The sequence below is a fragment of the Pelmatolapia mariae genome, linkage group LG2 (genome assembly GCF_036321145.2).
Source record: "Pelmatolapia mariae isolate MD_Pm_ZW linkage group LG2, Pm_UMD_F_2, whole genome shotgun sequence".
Taxonomy (NCBI): Eukaryota; Metazoa; Chordata; class Actinopteri; order Cichliformes; family Cichlidae; genus Pelmatolapia; species Pelmatolapia mariae.
The window spans coordinates 9,510,186-9,530,015 of record NC_086228.1 but is presented as its reverse complement, the minus strand read 5'-3'; the positions used below and the strand labels follow the sequence as shown (position 1 = coordinate 9,530,015).

Here is a 19,830-nt window from a genome sequence, read left to right as displayed (position 1 = left end):
AAACACTCTGTTAGTGCTAATTAATATACAAATGAAAAACTAGAATTTCACTAACGAAAACAAGAGTTACAGGCAAGATCACTAAGCAAAATAAAATGTAAAATGATTGGTTTAAAAATCCTTCTAAAGACATTACAAGCATCGGTTTCACCCGTGTTTCCTCTACAGTTACCACAAACAGGTGCCCTCGCTAGTCTAGAACTAGTTTTCTCTGAGCTTATTCGTGCAGATGTTCAGAGCATCTTGCTGCATTAGCATGAAAATTAGTGCATCACTTCCAAGCACTGACAGCAGCAGCTTATAAGGTCACAGTAACAACTTCACAATCAGCAGAGGGCCAGCTGGCACATACACAGAGGCACATATGTGACACCAGTGCACTCGTACGTGTGCTCAGTCAGTGCCGTGACACTCGGGCCGGTCCAGAGCGAGAAGAAGCAGGATTCAGATGTTGCTCGCACATATAAACCTTCATACTGGGACACGTGAGGATGTGTGGTACTAGTTAAATACACTTCTTGAGGGGTTCCTGTCATCTAGTGGAGTGATTCCTTCCTGAAAGAGAAGAACCATCTGTGCTGACTTTAGCCCTAATATACATTAGCTGTGTTTTAAGGTAATTACAATGGTGAGCACATGCCTTCCTCTGAGTGTGGTAATTGTCGTAGGACGGTACATTGTAATGGATTAGAGTAATTATTCCCCAGAGCAGTTTGTTTCCTGCCATTCTGGCTGCAGCAGAGATGAAGCGCTATGAGCTGCAGCTGAGTACAGTTGGAAGCCGCTGCAGTCGGAGTGAACAATGTCCTCGAGGACTTTGTGGCTTTTATGCAACTATTGAGATGCATGCTGTAAAAGTGCTTTGAAGCATCAAGTGCACATATACAAAAGTGAGAGTGAAAGGACAGCCAGCTTGTGCCTTGATTTCTTGAAGCAATACTTGAGATTTTCTGGGGACTGGAAATCTTTGGCTGAAATCAGCAGGTATGCAAATCCAAGTGAAAGCCGCAGCCTGCTGTCGCTCTGCTCCCCGCCCCGGCTCATATTTCAGCATCGGACGGAGCTGTGTTTGCGGCGCAGGTAGCCGCAGCAGCAGCAGTTGGAGGAGTCCCAGTTGTGCTGATTTCTGTGGTTTCTACTCTGATGTTTTATTGATTTGTTAGTGACACTGATAGTTCGGGGACAACGAGACAGAGAAAGAGCAGAAGCAATTGGACTCAGGATACCTGCTTCAGAAGGACGTCTAATTAGAAAGACAGAGCGAGAGGGCATCAAATAGACAGATACCGCAGCCCTGTGAGAGCAAACGCTGCTGCCAACGTCCACGCAGAGAAACATCCCCCCCTGCTGGGCGAGCACAGCTACTGCACGGGGATCAGATCAATAGCGCCACTCATCCTTGAAGGATAGGCCCGCCTGGCAGCAGCTCGCTTGTTTAACACAGTCAAGCTCTCCAGACTGAAAACGAGAGCCTCTTTAGAAATCAAAGGGAAGTCAAACATTACTGCCTTTGCCTCCGCTTCAATCAGGACTGTCTGCAGTGCCTTCCCTTACAAGTTCGCAGCACCAAATTCTAATTAGTATTAAGATGAAGAGAGGCCTTCGTTAAAAAATTATTTGTGAATTATCCACTGTGGAGTGGAGTGGCTCGCGTCAGATGCATTAAAAGTAACTGCCCTGCGTTACATCCACAGTCAGAGTAACACAAACACTCAAGCACATCAAAGCAGCAAGCGACTAAAGCACACAACGGTCCTCTCCTGCTCCTGCTCACCTTAAAAACACGAGAAAAGAAGGAGAGCAATGAAGTGATGCTTCCTCCCCTGCAGCTCGGTCGGCCTTCTGGGAAGAGAGATGTGCATTTGGAGAAGAGGCCTGGGGGACATGACCTCCCCGCTGCAGCCTCCGTCCCACTGTTTTATAATGACAGCGCCTTATTAGGGAAACTGACATCCTGATTGATCGGCTATAATCAGCTCGTTAGCCATGATTAGGCGTTTGGTGGGGGGGGTGTCGACATGCTGGTTTCTCTAAATGCCTTGATCTCACAGGCTGTTCGCCAGCTCTGAGAACAAAGGCAGATAAGAGAGCTGAGGGATTAGGAGGCCCAAAGAAGCGCGGTGAGAGCGATGAGCCATACGTGGCGGCTGAACCTCTGGATTGACAGGCCGGCTGTTGAGTGGCATTCGGCATTCTTCCTGAGTCCCGATCAGGAAAATCAAGCAAAATAGTGATTGACTTAGAAAGTGCTTATAGTCCCTGTTTTCATCAAGCTGCTCGGTACAAGTACAGATTTGTGCTGATCACACTACAACACCATGCAAATTTTTATTTAAATATCCATATTTATCTGCTGGACAGGGAAATGTGCCGACCTCTCGCCCTTATTGTAGTGCTGAAAGCCTCGGGATTAGTCAGACATGAATTTGCATGAGGCTCTCCATGTTTTCTCAAGAATAAAAGGATGACCTCTTGGCATCTACTGTGAGCTCCTCCTGAACTGGTTTCTACCAAAAAACCTAGTCTGTAAAAGGAATGAAACCAGAACAAGGACATGTAATCCTGATTAAACATGTAATAAAATGGAAATCAGCCAATCGCACAGATAAGAACCTCATATGTAGATGACAATAAATGTGTGAGCTCATGGACCACCACGATGTCTCAAGCTCAAAATAACACAGAAAACATTTTTACCATTTCTGTGGACGGTCAACCTTCAGCTTCAGAAACTGTCCTCACCTGCATTAAAAGCTAAATTAATGCCAGCATGAACACTAACTGACACCAAAATGCAAACCTCAGATTGAGTGAAAAGGTGACGTGGCTTCCCCAAAAGATATTTATGTCACACACGGTTGAAGTGCAAAGAGAGGAGATACAGGAAGAGAGCAGCAGATCGTGTGGTTCATCATTCCAGGTCACACAGGGCACTCCAATTTCATCACTGCCAAAGTTTTACAAAACATCATCAGGAACATCCGTAAACTTTCCTCGTACGGCCTTCTGAAAAAATTTAAATGTACAGCTCTGCTATCACTTGAGACGTAAATGAAGACAGAAAACTAAACAGCAGTGACATTTGCAGGGTTACTGAAGTTGAGCTAGCTGGTATATAATGATGTGCTACGTGGTGGCTAGCTACACAGCTATAGTTAGCATAATATAAACACAGTGAAGCTGGAGGATGAATGCTAACTTTTTTCTACTCGATAAAAGTTAACGTGAGGGTTCCTGATGGTTAGGGACAAATGCAATTGCATGGCAGGATGCTGTAAACAGACCAAACTTCAGTCCGGAGAACAACTGAGATAATCCATCCACAATACAAGGTTAGTTATTAATATAATGCTGCATGGGCTGGGCTGTAGTTACATTGTAAGGTTTTAAAAACTGAGCTTTAAAATGAATAGTGATAATAAAAACCGAGACAGGCCAACAGTGATCACTGGCTTTTATTGGGGGTTCTTCAGATTAAATAGAACAAGATACAAAGCATTAAAACATGTTAAAAACACAACATCCTTAATAAATGCAGAGTAGTGGGTCAGAATCACAATCTCTGATATATTTGGTTGCAGTTTTTTACAAGTGTTTTTCATGGAGATATTTTCTGTGCCCAAACCCAGGATTCATCCATGTTGGCAGGTTGTAGACAGCAAGCCTGTTCCCTAACCCTTCCCCCACTAGCAGCTAAACGGATCAGCTGCTAGTGACAGACAGACACCCTGGTCTTTATGAGGAATTTCGTGAAATAACAGGACCAAATTATTTAACAGTTATCATAAATGTTAAGGTTAGCCGTTTAGCTATTAGCAGTTACCGATATTGCCGACTGTGAAGCTATCATTAAGGTAGCAGCTAGCAGCTGTGTTTAATTTGGGAGCTGGCCACAAACACGATCTGTCCAGCCCATGTAACATCTGTAACATCATTATACAAAGCTCATTTAACAGAATCACAGTTAGTAGTGTCTACAGAGTCTAATCTCTGTTCTCTTAAAGTCTCAGACTGAAGTAGAAAAATGTCTGTGCTTCTTTTTTAATGAAAATGGTCTCAAGTGTTGGTATGGTAAATGACTCACTTACAGAATGCAGTTGGAAATTATTAATGATCCACATAAAGTTTTATTTTTCTGCTCTGAAACTTCACTTATAAGTATGCACAAGGACACAGGTATTAATATGAATTAACTTAATGACTGAGTGTCAGTAGCTCACGAGTGTACTCTCTGCACTGCTGAAGATGAATGAACAACTGCAATTTAAATGTTCTGAACATCCATGCTCACACAGCTCCTGCTTCGATATCTCATTGGCACAAATACACACATTTGCACCTGTAACTACGGCGACTGAAAATAACATGTTTAAGATGGCTGATGTGGGCGTCGTGTGAGAGAATGTGGCTAATCAGAGCTGCAGATGATTGTTGAACAAGAAGGTCTCACAGTTTCTCCCATCTGTGACAGATTTTAATAATTTAACTTCATCTTTGTTAGAAAACTGCTCAGGTATCCGTGGGAAGCTCATTTCCGCCACCTGAATGGGAAAATGACTTGAAACTGAGAAAAGAACTTGGAATTTTGAGTTGAGGTGAAATTGCTAAAGGGTAGGCTGTGACGTGCGATCATTCAGTTTCATATAAAGCTCGGTTCCTTGTACTTGTACTGTGATGAGTCACAGGTAAAGAACGAGACCAAGCAACAGCTTCTAAATCATCATCAGTATCGTTCATCAGGAGCGCAGCAAGCAGCAGCTTCCTGTTTTTTTCTCGGACATTCAAAGGGTTGTACATGATGAATTCCAGCCCAGGGTCAGACTGGAAATGCAAAGACTTGATTATTGATTATTTGACAAAAACCTCCTGAACCAACTGCAACTGTGAACTGCCATGTGCTCTACTCAGAGGCAGCTCCCACAACTTTACATTCCTCAGATTCAAGTTAAAGAGCTGCTGTTTAGTCACACTGCAGGAGATCCATCATGCAGTGCAGCGTGAGCGGTCAAAATAATTGAAAACAGCAAGTAGTTTTTTACAAGTGCAGTTGCCACACCCACACCTGATAACACCTTGCAGGTTTGATGTCTGCTACAAAACGTGAGTTACAGCAATTATGGCATCAGAAATAAGAGAATAGCAGCTTGTCAGCCCACTGAGTAAAGCCAAACAGGAATGAGGATGACGAACAAGAGGTGGAACATGGAGGCCAAACAGATCTGACAAAGGGAAAAGTGAGAGTATAACTGTGTCTCAATTCAGGGGCTGCATCCTTCAGAAGACCCGGCCTTCGAGGTTTACATGGGCCAGATCCTCCGAAGACCGAGAAGGCCGGAAGTGCGAGGCTGTGAAATGGGACAGTCCAGCCTTCAGATTTGCGTCACCGTTGTCTTGGTGGAGTTTAATAAACTCAGCCGTCTGCTCCTTGCTATCTAAAATATAACACGACACTGGAGTAAATTCTCTACCATCTCACACTTCTGTTTAATCAGTTTTCTGTTTGACGTTTATTCAGCTGTGTGAAAACCATAACTTTAATCACAGCCAAACTGATTTACTCAGGAACAAATAAAACACTGAAAAAAGCCAAACAATAACATTTTTAAGTTATCTAAGTGACTTATATATCGTGTTTAACTTGAGTAGCGAAAGACCGTGCGGGGTCTGAAAATGATGTGCTCCAGTGTTCTCGCCAACTCTAGTGAGCCTTGACTACCCGGTCAGCTATTGAGCTAGTGGGTAACAGACGTCAGAGCACTTTTGCAAATATGTGATGTCTTGATAAACCGAGCAGATATTTGAAGTTGACACAGCTGCATTCTCGCCTGAAAATATGTTAAAAGTTTATTTTGTGACCCAGAAAGAGTAACATTTCAAGCTCTTTAGCCGCCCTCCTCCGCCATTGACGCGTTTTTAAAGTATATATATTATTATAAAGATATTATAAATACTAATTTAATTAATACAGTATAGCAAAGAGTAATAAGAGTAATATTACAACTAAGTAGCTGCCGCCATTGTTGGAAACTGGAATTGGCTGGGCCGCGCTATTAAATCTGGGATAGGTTGCGCCACGAAGGATACACCTGACCTATCCTTCAAATTTGGGGAAATGAAGGACGCATTTGTCGGGTGCATTTGGAGCAGCCTTCGAATTGGGACAGCCTTTGTCACATCGCTGTGACGTAATCAGCCTTCAAATGCGGCCTCAGGAGGATGTGGCCTATGAATTGAGACACAGCCTATACCTGCACACAGAGCAAAGCAGAAACAGGTGAGACTAATGAGGGCAGGCAGACACAGGTGGAAACGATCAGGAGGGAAGACGAAAACATGAAACAATAAATCAGGAAGTGGAAACAAGACAAAGGCAAGGAAACGTGGGAGAGAGCAGGAAAAGTCCAAATAAGCACCAAAATAGTTTAGATAATCCAGAACAGCCAGATCACGTCCGGAGCTAATTTCTGACTGGATGACTCAGGCCACTAATGAAATGAAATAATGAAAAATATTTTGGAAAATATAAAAAGTGCCAAAGCAGCCTTAGAGCTGTGTGTGCTGATGTAACGGACCCACGTTACCACAAACTGAATGACATGAAGAAGAAACTCAGGAATGCATTTGAAGCATCAAAAACCTCCCCTGCAGCTGGCGTGCTTCCTTCTACCACACAAAACTATAAAAGTGATGCACAGCAGCATCTTCGACAAACAGCCACACTAACCTTCTCGGGATGACAAATATGTTCCCGTGCGCGAGCGCAGTTATTTCGCAGATAAAATCAAATCTATGCTGCGATGCAGAATCCAATCACAAGTGGCCAGACAGGAGACGGATCCTGAACGTATTTCCAGGTGTGAAGTGTACTCTGTCATAGCCGGATATCAGTCTCAACCTGCTACTTATAACAAACTAAGTTGGGGTGAATTAAAGGCACAAAATGCCATAGGTACGAATGGAAAAGTTCACATTACTTGGATATTCCTGTCAGCACACCAGAATCCACTCAGCACTGACATATTGATGCTGAAACGTCCTAAAAAGCCTCAAATGGCCTTAATCGAGGCGAGAGGCAGAAGGGAGACAGGGAGAGGAGGTGAAGGGTGGTTTGAGATGGATCCACCGGAAAATGGATCGGCCGAGGCAAATGTATAATATATTTCCTTCCCCGGCGCTTGGCTGGAATTGCTTAGGGGGGAAATCATAAAGCGAAACGCAAGCCAAGAAATTCCTCCTCCAGCCTCTTTCTGCAGAGACTGATGCTGGCGTTAGTTGGGGCTGACACCTCTCTGAATCCTGTTTTATGTAAATGCAGGTCTCTAAAACAAGTATCCAAGGGTAATGTTAGCAGAGGAGACATGGAGGATGGCAGGCCTGATGCAGCTCGCTTTCAGCTTCCTGCTAATCTGCTCGATTAATCACATCAGCTGAGGCGGAGATAGAAACGCTTCAATCCAGAGATGAAAGTGTGATGGATGAGTGAGCTAAGAGGTCCTCTTGCTCTTTTTTCCACTCCTCTTTTAGCGTCTTCCCTCTCCTCCGCTGCCCCAGCTTCTTTCTGAGCATTCTACTTTTCAACATTATTTCATTCCCTTTTACCTTCTTTCATATTTTCTTTCCCTTTAACTGTCCTTGTTTTCTATCTGACCCTAGTCTTGTCTATTGTTTCTGTTCTGCTCGACTATCCCATCTGTTTCATCCAGCAAAGTGTTCATCTACCAGGTACAGATTAAAGACGAGTCCAGTTATTATGATAAAGTTTCACGTGACAAAAGGACAAGATGATGCTGAGAACATCACATAAGCTTCTCTGTCACCAGTACACCAGTACCAATACAGATCTGGGAACCTTCAGCCAGCTCTGAGTGCCGACTCTCAGCTTCGGTTCAAGGCGGTGAACAAAGAATATTCACTAGGAAATGACCATGTAGTCCCTGATTTCAGGAACATAAATCATACACAAAGTGTTCCTTAACACTTTGTGGAGAGGTCCCCAAAAACGAAACTTCCCGCAGGAATCTGAGCAGCGAGTGTTGTTACGCTGCTTCTGTCATCCAACAAAAACCACGGGCACACTGGAAGCCATACATCACGCTGCCTCCACGTGGGAGACCTTCTCGGCTTTCTCTGTAATATGTTCTTCATGTGGTTCGTTTAAAGACTGATCTTAGTTTTAGTTGCAGAGCTGGTCTGATGTCTTTCGATGTATTTACAAAATCTAATCTGGCCTCATTGGCCAATGATTGGTTTGCTGTAGAAAGGATCCAGTGATCATCCTGATTAGGATTATATTTTTATCACCACGCTGGCCTCGGGAGTATGGTTGGGCCACTCCTAGTGTTCCTTTGTTTAGCATGAGGCTAAAATATTAACCCTGACCTGAAGTGGTGGACATTAAGTTAGGGATGCACTTGCACTGAGAGCTCCTTTGCACTTGTTTACACAAACAGCTTGCAAATGTAATTGCCACAGTTGGAGTAGATACTACACCGAGTTTGGAGCAGACTTGTTATCTGCTTCATTTATGAAGAGAAGACCACCCTTTGGACTGAACTGGCTTTAACGGTCAATGTCATATTTGTTTTTGCCCCCCTGGGATTAAAGCAGAGTCTGCACTTGTGGCGGTGCAGAGACCAAACATCTCACGGTCCATAACTTTCCAGATTTCGTATGTGTGTAAATATGTTAGGATTCGATTTTTGGGCTGTATCAGAGAAGAGACATTAGATGAGCTGGATCCTTTGAGGCTCCTTCGTAGAATCCAAAGGGCAAACCTTAATTCTCCTCCGCCCATCCATCCATCCGTGGACTATGCGGGCCTGGAGCTTGTGTGTTAATGGAGGACATTTTTATAATTAGGCATAAATGTAATGAATCACCTGGTCCATGCGGAGGCGTTCTTCGATGGGTTCCTTCAGGAGCCTTGTGAGTTCTTTTTGCCAAGTCTGCAGGCTGCAGGTCTTCCTCCCTTGTCCCTTATTGTTCTCCTTCTCTGACTTCCTTTCTTTTCGTCATTACTCCACCTTTTCTTTCTCCCTCTGCCGTTCCTCTCATTGTGTCTCCTCCTCACGTTCCTCCGCCCTCCACATTAATCACATGGCAGGCAGAATAAAGCAGAGCATCTGTAATAGTTTAGCAGCGTCACTGAAGGACAGGTAGAGGTCGGCTAGCATCACAGCTAATGCATCGACATCTAGCGCGCGCGGGCATGTGTGTGTATGTGTGTGTGTGTGCGTGCACGTGTGTGTGTGTGTGTACATGTATTAACAGTAATAGATGGCTTGGTGTGCATGCAAGGACAGAACGGGGACATGAGGCACTAAAAATGGATCGTTACCTGGTGGTCTAACACTCACGCACACACACTCACACACACTCTCAGTACATCTCCCTCCCCCGGCTGCGCTGCTTTATTTGATCGGGTTTTTGGAGCATTTTTAACCCTTTTCTCTGTGTTATTGATGATATCAGGACAAACAGGCTCATTATTGACTCTTTTTTAGCTCCTCCCCCCTGCTAGAAACCGGAGGCTGGTCTAACTGGAGAGAACCGAGGCGCCTGTTTGGTTGGCAGCTTGATTTGTTGCTGCTGCAGAGGTTTTGCGTCACTTTGGTCCTTCTGCTGCCAACAGTTCCTCCTCCTGCTTTCGATTTTGCTCCTGCTTGTTTTCCGATCATAAAATGCTCTTTTTTTTTTCCTTTTCAACCAAAATGAACTGGAAAGATTCCCTGCTGATAAGCTGCCACACAAACTCCCACAGTGGCCTGCGGGAAACACAAATGGCATTCAAGCGTGAACTTTACAACCTCGGCTTTTATTAAAAACTCTGAAGCCAAACAAAGACGACTCCTTATCATTGGAGCTAATTTTTAATTTCACGGGTGTTGTTTTAAGTTTGAAGGACATTCTGCGCTGTTTATTTTCTTCGTTTAGTTTCCCAACACGCCCTCGCCGTCTCTCAGCCCATGTAGGCCTTTGTGTTGGAGTCCCTGAACCAGATAAGGAAGTCATTGTGTCTCCTGTAATGAAAAGGCAGGGTGAGTGTGGCGATAGGATTTTCAATATCTCGCCGCGCTCGGGTGAAAGTGCCGTGCACGCGCCGTAACCTTGAGCACGGCGCACGTCAATCAATCCAAATCCATTCGGCCGCGTCCTCCCGCTCTCCTTGGCGGCTGAGATGAGCACACGTGGCGTCCGGCGTCAGCTCCTATCGATGACTTCTGCATCTGGGCTGAGCGAGTGTGATCGGCAGCGAGCTTTGGGGTCTTTCTGTGTGGAGTTCGTCCCCCCTGCACGGCGCCGCTGGGCCATTCAGTCGAAATAACAATCGATGAGTCACAACCAACCACTGGAATAGCAACACAGGAAATATCACGATTTAGTGGTGCAGCTCTTAAAATTTCATCTTCTTTTCTCAAATAGCTGACGGGAACTTGAATAGAAGACACCATGTTTCTCAAACACACTGCTGTTCATTAGATATATATATATAAGATACTTCTGTATTCATTGCTCATATTAATAAAGTTTAACACATTTCTATTTAATGCCATCAAACATGGACACACCAATCAAACGTGTCATCAAACTGATGTTAAAGTTGTGCCTGCCTACAATCAGTCAAACCTGCTGCCCGACCAAGAAATATCAGTCAGATTTATTATGGTTAAAAAAGCAAATCCAGGCTTCCTATCTATGAAAGAGATGATTGTTACATATCCATTTCATTATGGTGGCCTTTGAGGCTGGTTTGTTACAAGCGTTTTCTTCTGACTGATGAAAGGATCATATAAATCATATAAAACAAACAAATTATCCATGCGAGAAAGTTTAAGAATGATGGGACTGTTTTTTAACTGAGGTCAGATTATCCAAACTGGAGCAAAACTCTCATCAGTTGCCAAAGGTTTGGGGGGGTTTACGACTTCCCTCTCAAAGTCATCTTCTCATTTCTGCTTGGACCACTTTTAGCACTGCTGCTGATTTTAGATTTCTCCCTGAAGTCCCCGAATGCCTCTTTGCTCTTTGCCCAAAATGCTGGCCCTTCAACTTGATTTTCATTCTGGTCACACAGATGAAGTCAAAGGGCCATTTTCAGATATTCATTTCTGATGATCATCCACACAGTATTGGGTCCATTTACTGTCTGCACGTTTAAGGTCATGACGAAATGTAAGAGGTCAAAATGGGAACTGCATGGAGTGATCTAAAACTAGAGAACAGTGGTCCAAGGGTGTGCAAGAAGATTAGCACAAAGGGAACATTCAGGGGTCAAACCAGGGGTAGTTTTCGTCTTTTTAACAGGATGGAATATTCTATATTTTCCCTCTCTCTCTCTCTCTCTCTCTATACATATATATTAGGGGTGCAACGATACACAAAATTCACGGTTCGGTTCGGTTCGATACTTTGGTGTCACGGTTCGATATTTTTTCGATACAAAAAATGTTCATGCTTTTTTAATTTGTCATTTATTAAAATTATAAATATATATTTTAACTCAAAAGTACAGTTTTTAAATTTAATGTTGCTGAAACGACAAAGTAATAAAAACATAAATATCTCATGGAGAAATCCCTCATCTTTGGAAAAGAGAGTTTATTACAGAGAAATGGCTCTTTCCAAAATAAAAGCTATACTATACGCTTCTTCTGGGGTATATTCTCAGCAGCATATTAAACATATCAGGTCCCCATAAGGAGAATCATGTGCTAACGGCTGTCTAAATGACTCGGGTAAAGTTTGTAGCATGCGTGCTTGTTGTTTTTGTCTGCTTCCACTTGTCTTTGCACTAGGATGATGTCGGAGTAAATGTGCAGTCATATTCGTTGTGTTCCCACTAGTGCTGTCAGCGTTAATCTGAAATGACGTTAACGCCACAACACGGCAAATCTCCGTTAACGAGCTACCGCGGATCGCCCCGTGCGTGGGGCTGGACAGCGTCAACACGTTAACGAGCAAACTGCACTAAGCACTAGTTCCCACCCATGTAATTGAGCATTGCGTGGCACATCCGACACACTGTTTTGCTTTTGTCCATGATGCGCTTACCTTCAGGGTCATACTTCACATGAAGACCAAAACAGTTCCAAAGGCCAGATCTGAATGAGGGTGGGGGAGGTTCAATTTGCCATGTTGCAACGAGCTAAGCTTCTGTCTTGCTAGCTTGCGCTGCGCTCAGTGGATCTGCGCTCGACAGTGCAGCCTAGGCGGAGTAGTCGAACGCAGATCCACTGAGCTCTCAACACAGACAGCATCGTCAGAAGAAAAGTTGATAAAATAAATTAAAAATTTTGTATTGTTCGATACACATGCGTACCGAACCGAAAGCACTGTATCGAACGGTTCAATATCGATACGAGTATCGTTGCACCCCTAATATATGTATATATCTATATATATATATATATAGATATATATATACATATACATATATATTATTCTTTTCCTCTTTATTTTAATTAAGACAGCCAACTGAGAATGAGCCGCTAATTCCACCTTAAATTTCTGGTTTATTCAGACACACGGTCATGTGATAAAGTACTTCACTTCCTTGCTTTTCATTTTCACTCCACGTCATCAGTTATTTGGTTTGCATGTCTGCACATCTCTGAAATTCACTCACACACACACCTCTCAACAGTAACGTCTTTCTCTGGTTCCTAACAGCCTGAGTCTTGGCCTGTGTTGCAGGAGGATGAGACGGGCGAGGGCCGCTTCAGTTTCCCCGGTTACGGCATGGGCCCCGCTTGCCTGCAGGCTAAGGACGGCATGGCCATCAAAGGCAACAACAACAATGCCCCGACCTCGGCTGCGCCCGAAAAGAGCATCGAGGAGATGAAGAAGCTGTTCATCAGTCGGGCCAAGCGCATCGACACGGTGTCCCGCGTGGCCTTCCCGCTCGTCTTCCTCATTTTTAACATTTTCTACTGGATCATTTACAAGATCATCCGCAGCGAGGACATCCACAAGCAGTAGTGGAGAGCTGAGGAGGAGGACGAGGAGGAGAACGGTGCGAAGAAGAGAAGACAGAGAAAAGGAAACAGAGCGCTGACTTCGGTACAAGATCCGTTGCCCCTTTTTCCACCGAGCGTTCTCTCCTCTTCCTCTTCCTTCGCCTTCATTTGGTCGAGGAAAGTCGCTTTCTTTGTGGCGGTCGCTCACCACGGCGCCACGTGACGCCTACAGACACGATTTCAAATATTTATTATTGCTTTATTTTTCCTTTAATCTCCTCTCCTACCCCGAAACCTGCCCCGTTCCCATCTCCTTCCAGCTCCTGAATAATCCGGACCGGTGCAATAGCAATGCAGTAAAATGCATGATATATGAATGTGGCAATATATTCAAGAAACGAAAAGTTCAACTTTTGCAGGCATCCCAGCAAAAACTGTGTGGGAGCAGTGGGACTGAACAAGTGAGGCTTGTAAAAGAAATGTTGTGTTTGATTTTAGCTTTTTTTGTGACGACAGATATAATGCTATGTGACGGGTGGGTTGTGCGAGAGCAGTGTAATATACTCATATATATTATCATAACTGGGAAAAAATAGGATGTTTGTTTCCACAGGTGGGCGTCTGGATTTAAAGGATTTTTCACCAAAAAAAAAGAAAAGAAAAGAAGGCGGGCCGATCGGTGCTTCCATTGAACAAAGCGATGCAAAGGTCGCGCTTTCTGTATATCGAGATTTGCTTAAAATGTGTACTGCAAGCACTCCTCAAAGCTCCCCCTCCCTCCCGCTGCCATCAAGCACCGTGAAACTGAACCGACCTGTCAATCACACAACTGGACAACATGGGACAAACTATCTCATTTATCCGTGCTCAGCGTGTTCCTCTGCCTGTCCTTCATTTCTGTTTTTTCGGTTGTTTCTTAATGAATTTCTGTGCCGACCCAACGCGTGGCTCCTGCGGCGCACTGACGCGCAGGAAGGAGGTGCGCTCTGATGTCAGCAGCTGATGTCGCCTCGCGGGCTCCTGGGTTTTTGAGATTTTGCTTTGTTTTGGTGAAAGCGGACAGAGAACTGCTCGAGCGAGGACGTAGCAAGAAGCGAGGACTCGCACACAGACACGTTTACATCTCCAGTAGTGCTTCCTTGCTTTGACCCCGCCTTAATGTGACGCCGCCCATCCCGCTCCCCGGCCAAGAGGACATATGTTACCTTAATTAACTGTATTCCCGCCTCATTCGTATGCACCGACTGTAGCTGCAAACCTCATAAAGCTACGCCGCCATCCACATGCAGAGGCTGTGATGAGTGGATTCGTCATTCGAGGCTTCATAAGTGTGACTAATGATTTTATTTGTTTCTTTTTTTTTCTTGTACTTTGCACCAGGCTTCTCTATGCAACGATCAGTATATGCAAATATGATTTTTCCCACGTCTTAGCACTCTCATCCACATCCCGCTGCAGACAGCGAGAAAAGGTCTTTCTTGGTCAGAATGGAGACAAAGGTGTTGCAAACTGCCCAGGCACTTCTGCCCAATGCACACGGATCAGTAGATGGAGAAAAATATATATAAATATATATGTGTGTATGTGTTAAACTAGAAATCTGAAGGAAGGAGGTGGAAGGAGGAGAGTGATGTGTGTGCAGTGAGAACTCTGACAGGCTGTGATGTGAAATGTTCTTTTTTTGTAGCAAACATTTAATCAATCTCACACTATCTTTTTCTGCTTCTTACACAAAAACCTGCCTTTGCAGCCAAACCTCAAAGGAGCACGTCGACGATTCTTTCTGAGACACCGGGAGGCCTGGCTCAGCCGTACTGCCCAGTGCAGAACCATTTTATTAAATTCCAGCTTGTGCGCTGGTTAAATTAGCCCGATGTAGCTATTATATATTATAGTTTGTGTTTCCTGGTTCTGTCCCAGTCCTCAGACATACTGTAAGAGTCTTAGAGAGAGCGGATGAACATTTCCGATTATTCCTCTGATAAGCTCTGATCAGTGAGCCACCAGCTGAAAGTCAACCAGCCAGCTAGACCTTCCTCGCTCTGACAATAAAACATGGATTATTTGTTTTGGTCTAAATATCAGACACAGGGAGATTGGCACAAAGTGCATCTCCACTGTTAACTGAAACAAACATTTTGCTGTCCAACTCTTCATTGTGAGAAAAAATATGATTTAAGAGGCTATAATTTCATATTCCTTTTATTCTCAGAGACATAAATACAAAAAAAATATTTTCATTTGGATGATTTCTTCATTTCTCTACTCCTGCTGTTTAATCCATGAATCCGCAGGAAAGGGATTCCTTAAAACTAATTTGGGTTTTGTGTCTTTTACAGAACATCTGATGTAAATTTTAATTTAATGAATTCACTTTGTCTCAAAGTACACTGCGAGCAATCCGAAGGGCTATGCTCCACCTCTCCCTCTGCTCACATGATCCCAGCCTGTTCTGACTTTAAAATGGAAGTGCCATAAAATCTGCTTCAGTCCAAACTATGCATCTTATTCACCGAATCATTCCCAGAAAAGGAAAACTGCTCAAAGCTGGAACCTCAGAGGTGCTTCGGTTACTTACAGAGGCCGTTTTATTTCCACATGCACGGCTGTGTTTCCGTGAGCTCCGGTCGAATCCCCGCCTTCACCCTCTCACCCACCTTATCGTTCCACCTTCAGAGATGTGGGCACGGATTCAGATTCAGAGCAGATCAGATGGTTCAAGCAGGGAAAGTAAAAAGGTGGTGTTTTTTCTGAAAACCCACAAATATGCATGTTAAATGAAGACCTCACCCAGGTCCAAAGTCACACTTGTACTTCTCTGCTATTCATGTATGTGGGAGCAACGAAGCAAAACAAGCTCACTGGGCCTTTCAAAGGCTGCTGCGATGCTTCTCACACAGTGTTCTTGGTTTGACCAAAGTTCTCCAGAAATCACCTTAAAGCTAATTCCAGGTAATAAACTCTTTCAGTTACACAGGTCAGAAAAGCAGGCGCAGTACTTAAAAAGTAAACCATTTAGTGCTGCTGAAAGGAGTATTTTATATTTGTGTACAGGCACAAATCAACGGCGTCTTAAATGGAAGTGTTCGACTTTTAGTCCACCTGGCTCAGTCGTGGTGAGGCACACAACAAACTTTAAAATATCTTTTATAATAGAGCTTGAGGTGCAGCTCTTCCCAGCAAATGAACTTATGGATCCGTGCACGCTCGCCAGGAAAATCTTATTTTGCAGACTTGGCAGCTCCTCTGAGCGACACGTATGATGCAAACCGCCTCTGATGGCCTCTGTTTGCAGCGAAGCCTCCTCTGTGGTCACGGCCTGCACCCAGGTGGGAAACCTCAGCGGGCTCCGTCTGATTAGGACGGCTCCTTTTATCTTCTGTGCCAAAAACACCAGGACATCAGTCCTGGTGTTTTTCTTCTCGTGCCATATGGGGGTTGAATATGCAACAAAAAAAAGAGGACCTAGAAGCATATCGTGCATCCATTCAACCACCATTTCCCAGCATTTACGGCCCTCCCCTCAGGCGTGGGTCTCGTGCGTGTCATAGTTGTTGTAGAGCTTTTTGTCAGGCCTCATGCTGTCGTATTAATCATTGTTCTCTGTGGGTTTGGGGGGCGGGGGGGGATACTGTGGGTTGGTTTTGCATCGCGATGTGATGCAAACTGACAGAAGGATGAGAGAGAGGGATGCATTTTTAGACGTTTATGGATTTTAAAGTAGCATGGTTTGATTTGCCGATGATTAACGATTCACGGGCTTTTGCAGGGTTTGTTTGATTCTCTTGTATTTTATTGTATGTACTATACAACCCGATGACCCCGAGGCAGAAGGAGAAAAAAAAGAGACTCTCGAACTGCTGTGAACTAAAGGAAACATTATTATGACGATTCTTATTATTATTATTATTATTTATTTATTTACTTTCTTTGCACAAGTTGGAATGGCCTTAATTTTGCTTTAGTTGCTTCTCTCGTGTATTGGCACAAAGTGCACCTGTTTCGTTTGCCGAACTTACAATTATGCTCATTATGACGCTTATAATCTGAACGTGCACATCAGAGCAGAATGAAAAAAAAAAGTTCAGCAAATCCTTTTTATTTTTCATTAATCTGAGAATCAATATTTTGCATGAATATAAATAAAATGGCAGATATTTTGGCTTGTATAAAAAAATGTGAAGCAATTTGAAGAGAAAAAAAAAAGAATGTACCGTTTCTGCTGTATCTGTATATATCTAAATATTTACTGAAATATGTCATACTACTAATTCTATTAATGATTAAAGGTTTTCTGAACAAAAATCTCTTTACCTGTTTTTGAACATTGTCGAGGTTGTTGGAGTTGGATCTTCTGCTTTCTGTTACTCGACTCAAGGATCTGTGTAATCGTTCGAGAAAAAGTATTAAAAATTGCAAAGAAATCCCGGCTGCAGGTTGTTTTTATTTTAATAAAGGTCAGACTTCTTTGTTGTGTTTATCGTGCTTTCAGAATTTCTTTGTCCCACCTACTGCTCACGCAAAATTCCTGCAATCAGAGTGCTTCACACTAAGCTGCAGACAAGGGAGCAGGTCAACCCTGTGTCCTAAAAGTTGACGTTAGAAGTCGGAAAAATGCGTGAGTGTGAGGATTTCCTACAAAACTGCAGCTCTTGTGAAGTGTTCCTCATCTGCAGGGGTCAGTATTGGCGGTGAACCGGTGACGGGGTCGTGGGTGGAGCAGCAAGGGCTGGGTCGTGTGCTCCGACCCAACAGACGAGCTGCTGTAGCTCAGACGGCCGGTGTCAGAACACACATAGCATCAGTGACCACCAGAGGAACACCTCGCACTAAGGTGCGTTATGGGACGGTGGGCCGGGGTCCCTCTATGTGTCTGAAAAAACAGGATCAGAGGTTTTGATGGAAAGGTGCGACTGCTGAATCCAGGAATATGGCATGTGGCTATGTCAGGTACATGATGTACTCCAGGTAATGATGTTAGTACCTGGAAAAAGGCAGAGACCTCCAACGGGCTCAGGGAGGGGCTGCGGCCACCTGAGAGCACAGAGGAGAGAGAAAAGAGAGTCTAACTAAGGGAGGATTCGGGGTCACCTTATCCAGCCCTAACTATATGCTTTAGCAAAAAGGAAAGTTTGAAGTCTAATCTTAAAAGTAGAGATAGTGTCTGTCTCCTGAATCCAAACTGGAAGCTGGTTCCATAGAAGAGGGGCCTTAAAACTGAAGGCTCTGCCTCCCATTCTAATTTTAAATACTCTAGGAACAACAAGTAACCTGTGAGAGGTAAGTGCTCTAATGGGGTGATATGGTACTGTAAGGTCATTAAAATAAGATGGGGCCTGATTATTTAAGACCTTGTATGTGAGAAGCAGGATTTAAATTCAGGGAGCCGATGAAGAGAAGTCAGTATGGAAGAAATCTGCTCTTTTGAATGAGACTTCCAGGGCGGGTCCTTTAATTATTTTATTCCCATTAATCTGTCTGCATGGCTCTTACTGTAAAACACAGCATTTACTTAGCAAGAGGAAAGTTGACGTCATCATTTGGACCTTATCTCCTGCTGTACTCTTTCACTGGTGTTTGGAGAAGGACCAAGTTGGATATAATATAAAAGGTGGATATAATGTATATAATATAAAAGTGGAGGCAGCCACTATTGTCTGGACTGCACAAGTGCACACATTTCATCAGTGTAAAGTTACAGATTTGTATAGGAATGCACGCCTGGAAGCAATTTAAACGTCTGCAGCAGGAATAAATTTTATTGCAGCCATTCCCGTGGGTCAGACACTGAGTTTGGTTTCTTTTGGTTCTTCCTCTCTGTATCTGACATCCCAGCCAGTAGGAAACATTCCCACAGTGATGGCAAACTGGACCTCAGACGGAAGCTCATGTGTTCAGTAATTAAGCTCTGTGATCACTCATCTGCCTGATGCTCTGTTCTTTGCTCCAAACCAACTGCCCTTTTCACTTTAATCTCACTCCTCTGATGTCATTCTTATTCATGCAGCCCACCTCCTCCCCCATCTCCACCTCCTCCAGGTCCCTAGAGAACCATCCAAGCCTCCAACACCTGTGTCTACACTGCTGAGGATGCCGCTCTGCTTTGATGGCTCATCAGAGTCTAATCACACAGCTTAACTGAATTCTGTATCTCAGTGAATCATGTTCAGGTGATCCTCTGTGTGTGTGTCCAAAAATTGGACGTTTACTATACTTGTGGGGACTAACAGCCCTTATGGGGACCAAATGCCCAAGTTTGAAGGCATCTTTGAGGCTCAGAATGTGGCTTAGTGTCAGGGTTACAGTTAGGTTATGGTTATTTTTAGGCTCAGGGCTAGGATTAGGCATTCATTTTTGATGGTAAGCGGCTAGGGAAAACATTATTAACATTATGACATGGTCGTATATTCAGAGTCTGTTTTCTGTTAAAGCTGCTCATAGGGGGCTTCCTGATTGTTGGGGTTTTCTCTGTATTAATTCAATTCAACTTTATTTATACAGCACCAAATCACAACAACAGTCGCCTCATGGTGCTTTATATTGTAAGGTAGACCCTACAATAATACATACAGACAAAAACCCAACAATCATATGACCCCCTATGAGCAAGCACTTTGGTGACAGTGGTAAGGAAAAACTCCCTTTTAACAGGAAGAAACCTCCGGCAGAACCAGTCTCAGGGAGGGGCGGCCATCATGACCAGAATCACTGTGGGTTCTTTACCTTTAAATATAAAGCATCTTGAGGTTACTGTTGCTGTGAATTGATGCTAAATAAATGAAATAAATTGAATTAAACTGAAGTTTCATGCTCAGTTTGAATTTAAGTCAACTGATTTCAGCCGCCTTTTTTTGGCTTGGAGAAACGCTCTTGT

General features: G+C 43.7%; 1 protein-coding gene across 4 annotated transcripts in view; it reads left to right on the top strand.

Annotated features, from left to right (window-relative positions):
* Positions 1-17,380, top strand: part of glra1 (glycine receptor, alpha 1) — a 137,796-nt gene extending 120,416 nt beyond the window's left edge. For 2 of the 4 annotated variants that reach the window (XM_063492712.2, XM_063492731.2), the window contains one exon: positions 12,670-17,380. In XM_063492712.2, coding sequence (XP_063348782.1) covers positions 12,670-12,978 — 309 coding nt within the window. In that variant the 3' untranslated portion in view covers positions 12,979-17,380. The remainder of the gene's footprint in view (positions 1-12,669) is intronic. The other 2 variants (XM_063492739.2, XM_063492720.2) reach the window with 1 other exon arrangement.
* The last annotated feature ends 2,450 nt before the right edge of the window (positions 17,381-19,830 follow it).